General features: G+C 35.1%; 1 protein-coding gene across 1 annotated transcript in view; it reads right to left on the minus strand.

Annotated features, from left to right (window-relative positions):
• Window positions 1-14,490, minus strand: part of col22a1 (collagen, type XXII, alpha 1) — a 69,111-nt gene that overhangs the window by 20,928 nt on the left and 33,693 nt on the right. The window contains exons 13-28 of the mRNA XM_067412280.1: window positions 13,792-13,845; window positions 13,638-13,691; window positions 13,500-13,553; window positions 13,050-13,103; window positions 12,071-12,115; window positions 9,729-9,782; window positions 9,510-9,563; window positions 5,327-5,362; window positions 5,219-5,248; window positions 5,082-5,135; window positions 4,723-4,776; window positions 1,140-1,193; window positions 593-646; window positions 426-479; window positions 232-285; window positions 21-74 (exon numbers count right to left, since the gene is read on the minus strand). Of these exons, the coding sequence (XP_067268381.1) occupies window positions 21-74; window positions 232-285; window positions 426-479; window positions 593-646; window positions 1,140-1,193; window positions 4,723-4,776; window positions 5,082-5,135; window positions 5,219-5,248; window positions 5,327-5,362; window positions 9,510-9,563; window positions 9,729-9,782; window positions 12,071-12,115; window positions 13,050-13,103; window positions 13,500-13,553; window positions 13,638-13,691; window positions 13,792-13,845 (813 nt within the window). The remainder of the gene's footprint in view (window positions 1-20; window positions 75-231; window positions 286-425; window positions 480-592; window positions 647-1,139; window positions 1,194-4,722; window positions 4,777-5,081; window positions 5,136-5,218; window positions 5,249-5,326; window positions 5,363-9,509; window positions 9,564-9,728; window positions 9,783-12,070; window positions 12,116-13,049; window positions 13,104-13,499; window positions 13,554-13,637; window positions 13,692-13,791; window positions 13,846-14,490) is intronic.

Genomic DNA, 14,490 nt, shown 5'->3' on the forward strand with positions numbered 1-14,490 from the left:
GTCCACACATCACGCTTTACCTTCGGCCCTGGTTTACCAGGGAAACCGTCCTGTCCGGGTTCTCCTCGTTGCCCCTAAAGGAAATACAAAATAATTAAAAACTGCAGTGTAACAAAAAACACACGTGAAAAGGTCAAAATCCAGATCTGGCCTTTAGATGAGTGTATAAATGATGAAGTTCTGCCTCCAGAGAACTGAGTTCACAGCTTGCCTCATTAAAACCGTTCTAACCTTCTCGCCGTCGTTTCCAGGGAAACCATCCAATCCATCTTTTCCTGGCAGGCCCTGAAAAATAATTACCATTAAAATCATTATTTCAAGTTTGTCCACACTAAAAATGAGTGTTCGATTAATAGGGCAACAGATTGTTGAAGTGTGTGGACAGTATGCTTTTGAGCTCTCAGGGTAATGTCACAGAGACTCACTGGTTTTCCTGGTTCTCCTAGTTTTCCTGGGAAGCCGATTTCACCAGGTAATCCCTGCGAGAACAAACAGATCAATTTAATATCATTTGCTACTTTTTCATGGCTCGAGTGCAGTTCGCAAATAAAAACGCATAAAAAACATATGATATTGATGTATGTAAACTTACTGGAGGTCCCGTCTGTCCAGGGCTGCCAGCAGGTCCAAGAGGCCCCTGAGGACCCTAAACACAAAATAAAAGTTGCAATGTTCAATTTGAAATTCAATTGCTTTTATTAGATTTTTGGAATGAAACATTTACTTTTTTCCAAAATGTAACAATATTATGGTGTCAGTGAAATTACTCACTTACATGATTTATATGATCACTGCATGTAACTATTAAAACGCATTTAATATTTTAATCTGAATGATGTTCATTCCTCTAGTAACCACTAGAGGTCACTAAAATAAGTTTTTTTATTACAATATAATCATGTTCAGAATGCAATATAATCATAATACTATTTATGCAGTAAGAACTATATACTATTTTCTGTATGTATAAAATACGCAAATGTTATTTGTCAAAACATATACTGCTGCATATATATATATATATATATATATATATATATATATATATATATAGTATGCAGTAACAGTACAATTAACAGTTAAAATAAAGGGCAAATAGTTCTGCTCAGACTAAGAATGAATGTTCTGGTGGTTCTTACAGGTGGACCTGGAAGGCCATCAACTCCCGGCAATCCTGCGTCCCCTTTTTTACCCTGGAGAAACAGAGAAGACAATGTCTCATGAGCTTGTATTATGTGAAAGGAAAATAAATAAGGAGAAAATAAGGAATAAAGATATATTTTATAAAATAAAGTGGTTGTATTAGTATCAGCTTTAATATATATATATAGTAGTTAACATTTGAAGTGGATCAAAAAAGTTAATCAAATTTGTCCTAAGAACTAAGTTGTCCTAAGAAGAAGGTTTTAGGACAACTTTGATGAAAAGTTTTGATCCACTTCAAATTTTGACTATATATACACATAGTATATCAGCATTTTTAACGACTGTTGGTCTGATTGATAAGATAAGGCGTAGGACTTTTTATTCAAACTTTATCCTTTTTTCTGAGTCAGGTATCCATCTCTTCTAAGCCTGATTTTACTTCAGGCATTTGATTTCTCAAATTATGTCAAAATGTAATGCAAGAAAAAAAAAAAAAAAAGGTCAGGTAGAGTTCAAGTCTTCTATCTGCCATCTATAATGACTCAAATGTAACTTTCCATTCATTAGAGGCACAAGTGTTGTGCTGCCCTCTCCTGGACAAACTAGAAATGGCACTTGATTTACACTTTCAATAATGTTCTGTTGGCTGTCAGCATGACAGAATTCTATATTAAATAGAAATTGGAAATATGACAAAATAGCTGTAGAACAAATATACTAATGTCCACGTGAGCATGGTTTTATTTCCTGTGTTGATATATTTCCAACTGAAACAGGATGTATGGATAGGGCTCATACAGAAGTGCTCATACTTTCTTTTTTAGCCAACAGACTTTATTTATTGTCACAGTCACAAACCATGATTTGCTACCCGCTATTGCTAGTCGGTTTCAGGTAGGGATGTTTTTATATCCCTCCCTGCTGTTGTTTGAGTATGCTAGCATATAGATGGCCTCATAGCTTTTAGACATGGACTAAAATACAATTTTGATAAAGAGCTTTAAGAAGTGGAGAGAAGCAGAGGGTACAATGACCTCTCCCTCACTTTCATCTTTGGTCAATCACTGACATGACAGAACATGCTAACTCTTGCTAACGCTTTAGCATCCCCTGCTGCTGGCAAGTATGGCAAGGAAAAGTACTTTGAAGGAATTACAGCAATAAGAGCTTAAAATAAGAGTATTTTAAAAGATAGATAGGAACACTTAGCATCTCACTCAGAGCTTTCAGTCGTTCTGTGTCATACTCATGCGCCACCCGCTGCGTTTATGCACTGTCTTAAAGATCTGTGCTAGATTCCCTCTCTAAGAGCTACTGACAGCCTGTTTCCCCCGCTGGGATGGAGAGAACTTGGGCTACACTCAAAACACCTGCAACCCTGCTGAGATACAAGACTGAGCTAGGAAATGTGCACCTAAAAATTAAATTCACATTTGCAAGGACAAAAGTTAGAGTGACCAAACGTCCTGTTTTCCCAGGACATGTCCAGGTTGTTTTTTATAAAGTGATGAAAATGTCCTGGTTTTCATTGTTTTTCATTGACCGGTGTTACGAGATTTTCGGTTTCTGAGATTTTCGGTTTCCGACAGGAGGATGTGGAAGAACATCAGGATGAAGAGGAAAACAAGGATGAAGAAGAAAACTAAAGATATATATATTTTTGTTAGTTTTTGTAACTTTGTGAGAGCTATTTTTGTTAAATTTGGATTTCTAATATAGCAGAGGTATTTTTTAGGTATTTACTTATTTTTCTAATACAAAAGAGACATTATTTCTATCATTATTTCATTCGTTATTTTTTAAACTTCTCATAATAAAACATGTTGAGTAACCTCTGAGAAGCTTATCTGAATTTGTGTCTTTGGTTATGGATAGCATTTTGTAATATAACAATTTTCTACCCATACAGAGGAGGCATACATTAAATGTATTGAAATTATAAGGCGTTTTTGAGTAAACTTCGAGTATCATTTGAGCATCTCATTTGTCCTGGTTTTTGGTAATCAAAATATGGTCACCCTAACAAAAGTATCATTAAAAGTAGGCAATATGACTCATGCATACAATGACAGTCTGTTCATGGCTTAACATTTAACGCACAACTCATATGAACTACTTTTATGCCACTTTTATGTCACTTTTGGAGCTTGACAGCCCTATTTAGCAGTGTGAACATTGTGCAAAACCAGTGTAATTTTATTATTATTATTATTGTTATTATTATTTATATGCTATTAAAAATCTTTTGAATTAAATTTTTATTAGTTAGTTCATTAGTTCTTTATTATTATTTCCAGTTTATTTAAATGTCATTTTAAGTTTTATTTCATAGCAATATATTAGTACTACAACTTATTTGTAATAAGTAAAGCCTGACATGAAATAATACTCAGAAAAATAGATAAAAAATTTAAAATCTAAAAGAATATATAATAAAAGTTTGCATATGTGCATTTTGAGTATCATATTTGATACAACAGGCTTTTATGGCTCATATAACATGATATAACATAATATGGAGATAATACTCAATATACTATATATATATATATATATATATATATATATATATATATATATATATAAAAAAAATGTTTAGAAAAAATGTATATATATATATATATATATACATTTTTTCTAAACATTTTTTTTATATATATTATATAAAAAATGTTTAGAAAAAATGTATATATTATATATATATATATATATAGTACAGTCCAAAAGTTTGGAACCACTAAGATTTTTAATGTTTTTAAAAGAAGTTTCGTCTGCTCACCAAGGCTACATTTATGTAATTAAAAATACAGTAAAAACAGTAATATTGTGAAATATTATTACAATTTAAAATAACTGTTTTCTATTTGAATATATTTCACAAAGCAATTTATTCCTGTAATGGCAAAGCTGAATTTTCAGCATCATTAGAAAAAGTAATGCTCAAAAGTAAGTCAAGAAATTATGACAGGCTTTTCTAGTTTTGATCATGTTGATAATTTAGAGGTCTTAGAAATGTACATATCTTATTGTCTTTGCAATTAACCAAGGCAACATTTCTAATTTTTGTTTAAAGTTTTTAATTAATATTTATATTTTATTTTATTTTAATAAACAAAACATAACTAACAGCACTGTGCTAAACATCTTTTGTGGTAAAGTCATATTTATTAGAAACAACATGAGGGTTAGTAAATTAAAATTTTTATTTAATTACACTAAAATGACACTAAAACCCTTTTCTGATTGCTTGTTTTTTCCTTTATGGAATTATCCAAGTACTATAATTATTTTTGGCAAGAAACAATGTTTTCCAAGTACTCTGAGAACATTTTAATGATGCTGTCATCTCATCAGTTTGAGGGCATCTGAGAGCATTCGAACATCTCCTGTCTCTTTTTCTAACGAGCTCCTCGCTTTAATCTGACCCCGCAGAGCACTCAAAAATACCAGATCATGAACCAAACTGCACTGAGATTCACGGTTTCTATGGTTACCCCAGATTAGGTTCTAGAACACCTTACATTTCCATTAAAAGCAGCCCAGATGGATTATCACAATAAAATATAAATGTCCTACCCTTTGTCCATTCTCACCAGGCTCACCGGGCGGGCCTTGAGGTCCAGGTGCGCCCTGAGAAAAACAACATAAACAATAGGCTAATTAAAAACAATGAAGTACACAACAATAGCAGACAGAGAAAATATGATGCTTCTTTTTCATGAACAGCCCATGAATGTGATATTTTATGATGTACTGTGCAGTGATCCCAACAGGGATTTGTATGTAAATCGTCTGAATGTCATTGCATTAGTTATAAAATATCAAAGTATCATCGGCAATCAGGAGCTTTTCTCAGAGCCAACTTTACTTTTCTTCATCAATATGTAACAATAAAACTTGTTTGAAATAGCATTAAATTACAAAATATATCTTACAGGAGGTCCAGGGGGGCCGTCCGCTCCTGGGGGTCCACGTTCTCCTGGGAAGCCCTGAAAAAACACACACACACAGTTTTAGAGAATACTCTGAAGAAGAAAAGGTAGACTCATCTTCTGAACAGATTTGAACTTACAGTCTCCCCCTTGAGTCCTGCCAACTGAACCTGAGGAAAAACACACAGCAACTCGATACTGCTGTTTTACAATGTAAAATCATTCAGTTAGCGAATCAAATGTCTTACCGCATCGCCAGGTATTCCAGCAGGACCTCGTTCACCCTATCAAACAAACACGGGTTTACTGAAATTTGGATGATTTAACCAACCATTATTCAATGCTGGTTAAAATCCCACAAACAGTGATTTGATATTCTGTGCTGAGTTAAACCGGAGAGGAATCGTCTGTACTGCAAATTGCAACGTCTGACATTTTTTGTCATTTCCTTTGGGAATAAGTTGAAAATGTGTCTGAGACAGTGAGCGAAAGATAAAATGACACAGACTGGTTGCATATTTGAATGGGTATCTTTGTGGATGAGCGTGAGAAACACAGACATATGATACAAAACTATCATTTTTCAAGAAAGATATATGTTTTGGGGTTTTTATGCAAAATACAGAAGAGTTAAATATATCTAGGTGTATCTGAGTTTTTGTAAGAAAAATATCCATATTTAAAGGTGCCCTAGAACTTTTTTTTAAAGGGCACCTATTATGCAAAATTCACTTTTACATGGTGTTTGACCATAAATGTGTGTTGGCAGTGTGTGAGCAAAACCACCCTAGAATGAGAAAAATCCACCCAGTGGTTTTTTCACAATCTCAATAATTCATAAGCACTGTCTCAGAACGCCCTGTTCTAAGATTGCTCTCGCTGTGACGTAGAATTGCGCTAAGTCCCACCCACGTGGTTTGATTGACAATCTGGTTTTGGCATAGACCCCGCCGTCGGTGATCTGTCAACCATCCTCCATTGTTTCAACGACAGCCGGTAATGTCTCCTAAGAAACATAAGTGTTCTGTTGTGGGATGTAATAATGAACATAGTAGTTTTCACTTACTTCCGACATCAGAGCCACTGAAAACGCAGTGAATGGATTTTATTTACGAAGGAAAGGCGCCACTCAAAATTCCAAAATACGTTTATGTTTGCGCGAATCATTTTTTGACTGACTGTTTTGAGAACGAGGGTCAATTCAAAGCAGGTCTTGTTTCAAAGTTAATCCTCAAGTGTGGATCGTTGCCTACTGTTCGCGATCCAACGTCACCTCCAGAAGAAGTAAGTGTATTTAATGGTTTTTGAGCAAATAGTCATTTCAGTCGATGTCAGCCAATTCAATAACAAATGCGTCTGAAGTTGCTGTCGTCGTCGTAGAATGTCTGTGTATATAATTTAAACCTTGTTTGTATAGTGTGTATCTAACGTACTTAGCAAACGTTATCACAGTATTTGTGTTTGTAGTTTCAAAAAATTGCGCGAACGTTATCACAGTGTGTGTGTGTGTGTGTGTGTGTGTTGCACATCCATAATTGCAAAGGGGACGCGATTAAAACTCTATAAGTACATAAATGTATCAAATAACCATTCAGAGACGTCCTGCTCCATTCTCGATTGTGTTTCTTCTGCCGGAGTCTCTTCATCATCTGGGTCTGATTCCGGTTCAAACATGTACGGCTGAATGCCATACAAAACAGCGGGTCTCTCACTCTCAGCCATTCTGCTTTTACTGACTGTTTATTGCCTTAGGTATGCAAGTTACGCCCTCATCCAAAGGCAGGGCGGGGATATGCAGCTCATTTATATTTAAGGTGGTACACACCAAAACAGCTCTTTTTAAAACAGGCCCCAAAAATGACATTTTCAAATGGTTATAATAAATTAACTGTGGGGTATTTTGTGCTGAAACTTCACAAATACATTCTGGGGACACCCAAGACCAATATTACATCTTGTAAAAAGGGGCATAATAGATGCCCTTTAAAAAATTTAAGTCTAAGGTGTCCCCTGAATGTGTCTGTGAAGTTTCAGCTCAAAATACCCCATAGATTTTTTTTAAATTCTTTTTTTAAACTGCCTATTTTGGGTCATAATTAGAAATGAGCCGATTCAGGATGTGTGGCCCTTTAATTCTCGTGCTCCATGCCCCAAGAGCTCAGGCTTGCCTTAAACAACATCAAACAGCTAATATAACCCTCAAAATGGATGTTCGTCATGCAGCATGTCTAATCGCGTAAATACAGTGTTTATTTTGATGTTTACATTTGATTCTGAATGAATTTGAGGCTATGCTCTGTGGCTAACGGCTAATGCTACACTGTTGGAGAGATTTATAAAGAATGAAGTTGTGTTTATGAATTATACAGACTGCAAGTGTTTAATAATGAAAATAGCGACGGCTCTTGTCTCCGTGAATACAGTAATGAACGATGGTTTATTAACAGTACATTAGCAACATGCTAACGAAACATTTAGACAGTTTACAAATATCACTAAAAATATCATGATATCATGGATCATGTCAGTTATTATTGCTCCATCTGCCATTTTTTGCTATTGTCCTTGCTTTCTTACCTAGTCTGATGATTCAGCTGTGCACATCCAGACGTTCTGCCCTTGTCTAATGCCTTTTATCCAGACGTTAATACTGGCTGCCCTTGTGTAATGCCTCGATCATGGCATTTTAATCGAGGTCTTTTAAACAAATGAGATTTATATAAGAAGGAGGAAACAATGGAGTTTGAGACTCACTGTATATCTTTTCCATGTACTGAACTCTTGTTATTTAACTATGCCGAGGTAAATTCAATTTTTGAATCTAGGGCACCTTTAAAACTTTATTAACTAAAATAACTAGCTTCCGGCAAATGGCCGTACGCATTGATTTTTCGGTGGAAGAGTGACCTTTGACCCGACCCATGATGTAACCACGAACGCAAAGCACAGAGAATAGAGCAAAACAAAACACTGGTCACTAATAAGTCTATGCTTACGATACTCCTGCATCCTCCATTTAGCACAAGTCGACTTGCGCAGTATGCGTATGGTCATCTAGTTATTTTAAGTAGTTATAAATATGAATATTTTTCTTACAAAAACCCATCGTTTCACTTCAGAAGGCCTTTCTTAACCCCCTGGAGCTGTATGGATTATTTTTATGATGAATGGATGCATTTTTTGGGCTTCAAAGTCTCGCCCCTCATTCACTATCATTATAAAGCTTGGAAGAGTTAGGATTTTTTTAAAGGTGCCCTAGAATCAAAAATTGAATTTACCTTGGCATAGTTGAATAACAAGAGTTCAGTACATGGAAAAGACATACAGTGAGTTTCAACTCCATTGTTTCCTCCTTCTTATATAAATCTCATTTGTTTAAAAGACTTCCGGAAAACAGGCGAATCTCAACATAACACCAACTGTTACGTAATTAGTATGTATGACCCCAACATTTCCATATGCCAGCTCATGTTCAAGGCATTACACAAGGGCAGAACGTCTGGATGTGCACAGCTGAATCATCAGACTAGGTAAGCAAGCAAGAACAAAAGCGAAAAATGTCAGATGGAGCAATAATAACTGACATGATCCATGGTTACATGATATTTTTAGTGATATTTGTAAATTGTCTTTCTAAATGTTTCGTTAGCATGTTGCTAATGTACTGTTAAATGTAGTTAAAGTTACCATCGTTTATTACTGTATTCACGGAGACAAGAGCCGTCGCTATTTTCATTTTTAAACACTTTCAGTCTGTATAATGCATAAACACAACTTCATTCTTTATAAATCTCTCCAACAGTGTAGCATTAGCCGTTAGCCACGAAGCACTATCAAACTCATTCAGAATCAAATGTAAACATCCAAATAAATACTATACTCACAGGAATCGATGCATGCATGCAGCATGAATGACGAACATCTTGTAAAGATCCATTTGAGGGTTATATTAGCTGTGTGAACTTTGTTTATGCACCGTATAACTGCACTTATAGTCAAGAGCTCGGGAGGGCAGGAAGCGAGAGATTTAAAGGGGCCACGCAGCCTGAATCGGTGCATAGTTAATGATGCCCCAAAATAGGCGATTAAGAAAATGTATTAAAAAAAAATATATGAGGTATTTTGAGCTGAAACTTCACAGACACATTCAGGGGACACCTTAGACTTATATTACATCTTGTGAAAAGACGTTCTATGGCACCTTTAAATGAAGATATGAATGAAGATCTCAATGAAGATAGTCATATACAACTAGGATGGCTTAAGGGTGAGTAAATCATGGGATAATTTTAATTTTTGGGTGAACTATCCCTTTAACTTTGTGCTCTACAGAAGAGGCCAAATGGGTTGGAACAACTTGAGGATGAATAAAAGACTTGCCCATATCTTTAAAAGCAAAGCAACCAGCATCCCCAAAAAGTGTCTCTATACCTTTTCTCCTTTGACTCCATTTGGACCTGGAGTGCCAATCAGCCCCCTAAGACCCTGATTTTAGGGGACAAAAAAATAGCATGAAGTCATTTAGTTCAAACACATAGCAATACTTGACATAAGCTCATATTAGTATCTTCAGCATTCAGTGTAAATGACGTGCTGAGCAAAATCTTTCATGACAAATTATATACATAACAGAACCCTCTAAACACTTACATCTTTTCCTGGAAGACCTGGTTTCCCTGGAAACCCATCTAAACCTGGTTCACCCTAAATAACATTTGAAAGAGAGACATCATTGAATTGAAATTTTCTGTAATAAAAATGCATACACAACCGGTCAAAAGTTTAGGGACAGTACTTTTAAAAAAAAAATTACATTTAAATTAAAATTAATATTAAAATAGAAAACAGTCATTTAAAATTGTAATAATATTTCACAAATGTTACTGTTCTTACAGTATTGTTAATAAAATAAATGCAGCCTAGTTGATAAGACACTTCTTCTTCAAAAAAAATTACATATAATATTACAGCATTTTTTCTTTTGTTCTCCTTTTGGAAGCACAATTATGTCCGATAAGTTATTAATTTTGTCCCACAAACAACATATAGGTTCGGAATGACGCAAGGGTGACCCACTTCTTTAACATTAAACTACATATATTTGTCTAGAGAGGCGTTTTGTTTCGTTTTTAATACAGACAACAGCAGCTGACTGTCGGGATGGAAAAATGACTGTAACATGACAATCTCTTGAAAAACATGTGCAATATCCACTACACAGAGCCTGCTGTTTCAGGTCAAGAATGCAGGAAATATAACAGATGGTAGATGAGTTTGCATGATATATTTATTTTGAGTTCAAGGTCATTTCAGTTCAAATGAAAAACCATTCTCGCAAAAGCAATATCTGATATTTCCTGTTTCAATGAACCATACATTAATTCTAAAAATATATCTCTTTGCTCCATTTGCATTGGATCACCAGCATTTATACTTAAAATAATGCATTTTTGCTTGCCAAGGCAAACTAATCTGGTTAAAGCTGAAGTGTGTACACTGTAAAAAAAAACATTAATAATAATTAAAAAATGTGACATTTACGGTAAAAAAACAGCAGCTATGGTTGACAGAACTTTACTGTTAAAATATGTTAAAAACATTTTAGGTTTTATGGACTGAACTGAAGATTTTTAATTGAAGAATTTAACTTGCAGTTTAAAAAAAGGTGTATTTTATTAACTGATACAAAGTTAACATTTAACAATCTGTATCTGATTGTACCTTTGGTAATGTGAAAGCCACACGTAGAATCAAAGTTCATCACAAATAGCTTTTTCACAAACTGATGTAAATACTGATAAAAGACACACAGTGTCGCACAAAACACCATCATGGTATAATATGTGACATTTAAATAATGTAATAAACAATTAACCACACAAGATGTTACAAAATCCTACTGTACATAACTGATAACAAAAACCTAGAAAGAAAATTATCAATAAAAAACAAAAAACATCAAATGTGAGGTATCACAGGGAATTATGTGACTGGGAATGTCAATTTATGTTTTTTCACTGCAAGTCACAGGATGACTTTTCCCAAAAACTGTAAATATCCCGCCTTATTTACAATGAAATGTCTTGTTCGGTTTATTATTTTTTTCATTGTATATAGTAAGGAAACTTGCTGTTAATCAACAGGTTTTTAATCATCACATTTTCACAGTCTTTTACCATTAAAATTGCATTTTTTAAAAATGTATCGTATTTTAAAAATATCTAGCATAATAAAATATTGTTTGTTTGAGCATCCCAACCAGCCAAATACAGCAACATCAGCTCAACCAGTGCTGTGAGTTTAGGGCGGGCCTAACCTGTATGAAAACAATCAGTATTTTTGCAGTTCCATATGCTGTCACTAGGGGCGCAAAGTTGCTTTAGCATTAACTAAGTTTGTTTCAGAAAAGTCAAATTTGTCTTAAAAGCATGTGTGGAGGTGGACCGTCGGACAGACTGCGGAATGACGGCAATGCTGTACCATGTGAAACTGTCTGGCTGCACAACGCCCCCACAGAACAGGAAATATGGAGTCTGCATCAGCACTGTGACATCTGTTTGAGTTATTAGTCTGCCTGCGTACACTCTGTAGAAATATTCCCTCTGTAGCGTTTGGATCTGACAGGTATGTACCGTGCTTCGTGACAATGACTGGTTTGGACTCCGTCCAAGTTATTCCAAAGCAGCAAAACTCAAACAGGGGACGATGACAAGGGGAAGACGATCGGGAACATTGTCCCAGGCCTTGAAGTGGGTGAAAGGGGCTCTTGCAATGACAAGACTAAACTAGATTTTTACACTTTCTGAAGAGGACGTGATACGTTCAAAACCTCTGCTGCATGATTTAAGAATCATTCATGTCTGTAGCACAAACAGTGCAGGTCGAGTTATGTGCCAAAGTTCAGCGTTAGGGGTTTGTTCAGATCGCTAAGCCTAAGTAATGGTGTTTGTGGGAACAATTGTTGTGATTGACAGGTGTCAGTCATCCTTTACCCTATTTCCGGGGGATCCTTTGTCTCCTTTATTTCCGGCGCCACCCTGATGAAAAACACAACATGCGGTTAATATGTTACAAACTTCACAGCAGGGTTATTACAGTTAACTAAAACTAAAACCACATAAAACCATTTTTATATGATTTTATGTAATAAAATCGAACTAAAACTAAATAAAAATTAATAAAAACTATATAGACATAATTAAAAAAACTAAAAAAAAAACTAAAAAAAAATAAAACTTTAACTAAAATTGGAAAAATTCATTTAAAATATTAATAAAAATTATAATAGCTACTGGACAACACTATGATTGGTCATGAACAGATGTAACACAATATTATGCAATGTTACAGAATGCAAAGATTTCATTTTGATTTGTTTGGTGTGATTATCTACTAAAGCCAGATTTGGAATGAATGAATGAATGACTGAATGAATGAATGAATGAATGAATGAATGAATGAATGAATGAATGAATGAATGAATGAATATTTAAATTAAGGATTCAAATCATTATATAATTGTTAGATACAAATATGTATTTATGAGACATGAAATTGCAATTGTGTGAAACATAAAGTAGCATTTATGATAAAGTTTTAATATTTACATGAAAATTCTATGTGAATTGAATTTCAGGCCTGTATGAATTTCTTTCTTCTGCTGAACACAAAAGAAAATATTTTAAAGAACATGGGTAACCAAACAGTTCATGAACCCCACTGATTTCCACAGTATGGACAAAAAAAAAATACTATTGAAGTCAATGGAGCCCATCAACTGTTTGGTTACTGACATTCTTCTTTTGTGTTCAGCAGAAGAAAGAAATGCATACAGGTTTGGAACAACTTGAGGGTGAGTAAATGGGTGAACTATCTCTTTAAGTATGTTTTTATTATTTTACTCTGAGGCAGAAATGGTCTTCCATAATCATCAGTAAAAGCAGCTGGTTTAAATGCACAGGTCATACTTACAGACACCCCTTTAGGACCCGGTGCTCCGGGCGGACCAGATTCACCTTGGATACCCTGAATGGAAACAGGTCAGATCAAGAAGGCCAGATCATGTTAAAAATGATGTGAGAAGAACATCTAGCACAGCGTCAGAAATTGATCCCAAAAATGAGGCAATGCAGAGCAGATAACATGAAGAATACACTGAAATCTACTATAACAGCAGAGGGCTGCATAATCTAACACTATGTTATAATTTTGTGCAATATTTTAAATTTCATCTTAATTTGATTTCATAGGTAAAATCAACAATGCATTTAACATAATTTCTTATTAAGAAGTATCATATCATAAATCATTTTTAGGATTATAACGACCTCTTTGTACAAGTTTGTTTTTGACACTGATCTAACCACACAGTACATATTCTATCTCATATTCTATCTCTGTCTAAAGGTGGTGATGTTTTACCTTTGGTCCAAGAGGTCCAGGTAACCCAGCTTCACCTGCAACTCCTCGTTCACCCTGTTCATCAGCATGACATGCTTGGTCAATATCACCATCAAATTATAGCATCAACTAACGCAAACACACATTTTTTTTACTCACTCTTTCTCCCTTATCGCCTTGTTTCCCAGCCAGACCTGGTAAACCATCTGATCCCTAAAAATGGCCAAATAAACATTAAATATGTATTTTTATGAACACATCACAATATTACTGTTTTTACTTGTTGATTGTTTTCTACTCAAGTCTATCTTACTCTTTCTCCTTTGTCACCTCTAGCTCCAGGTGCACCGCTCTCGCCGCTGTCCCCCTGTGGAGAGAGATGGAATTTCAGTATGGCTTCGCAATTAGATGTCACATGACTCCTGGATGCGAAAACTTTCCATCCTTTAGAGCAGGGGTGGGGAATGTTGATCCTGGAGGGCCATTGTCCTGCAGACTTTAGCCCCAACCCTAAAAAAAAAACCTCACCTTCCTGTAACTTTCGTTATCCTTAAGGACCTTGATTAGCTTCAGGTGTGTTTAATTAGGGTTGGAGCTAAACTCAATGGCCCTCCAGGATCAACGTTCCCCACTCCTGCTGTAGCGTGTGTTATACATGTTCAATGGGGCCAAATGCGTGTGAAGCACTAATTAGTTTAATTTACATGTTCCTGAGAAAACCTGAAAAATCTGATGTTTCAACCAAAAGAGTAATTATCAAAAACCATCCAAAAACTGTCTGTTTTTGCTCTAAAGTATCAGACTTAACATTTCTATCTTCATTCACGGAAAAATCACATACTGTAAGAGCATATGAATTGTGTAGAAAGGCTTGTGAGACCAAAATATAAAAAGACAAAATGAGGCCAACAGCAGTCAGAGTAGTTTTCTAGTCAAGACAATTAATCACACACTAACGCTAAACACCACTAAGGAAACCTATAGAAATAGTTCCCATTATATCTTGCCTTTC

The sequence above is a fragment of the Chanodichthys erythropterus genome, chromosome 15 (assembly GCF_024489055.1).
Source record: "Chanodichthys erythropterus isolate Z2021 chromosome 15, ASM2448905v1, whole genome shotgun sequence".
Classification (NCBI taxonomy): domain Eukaryota; kingdom Metazoa; phylum Chordata; class Actinopteri; order Cypriniformes; family Xenocyprididae; genus Chanodichthys; species Chanodichthys erythropterus.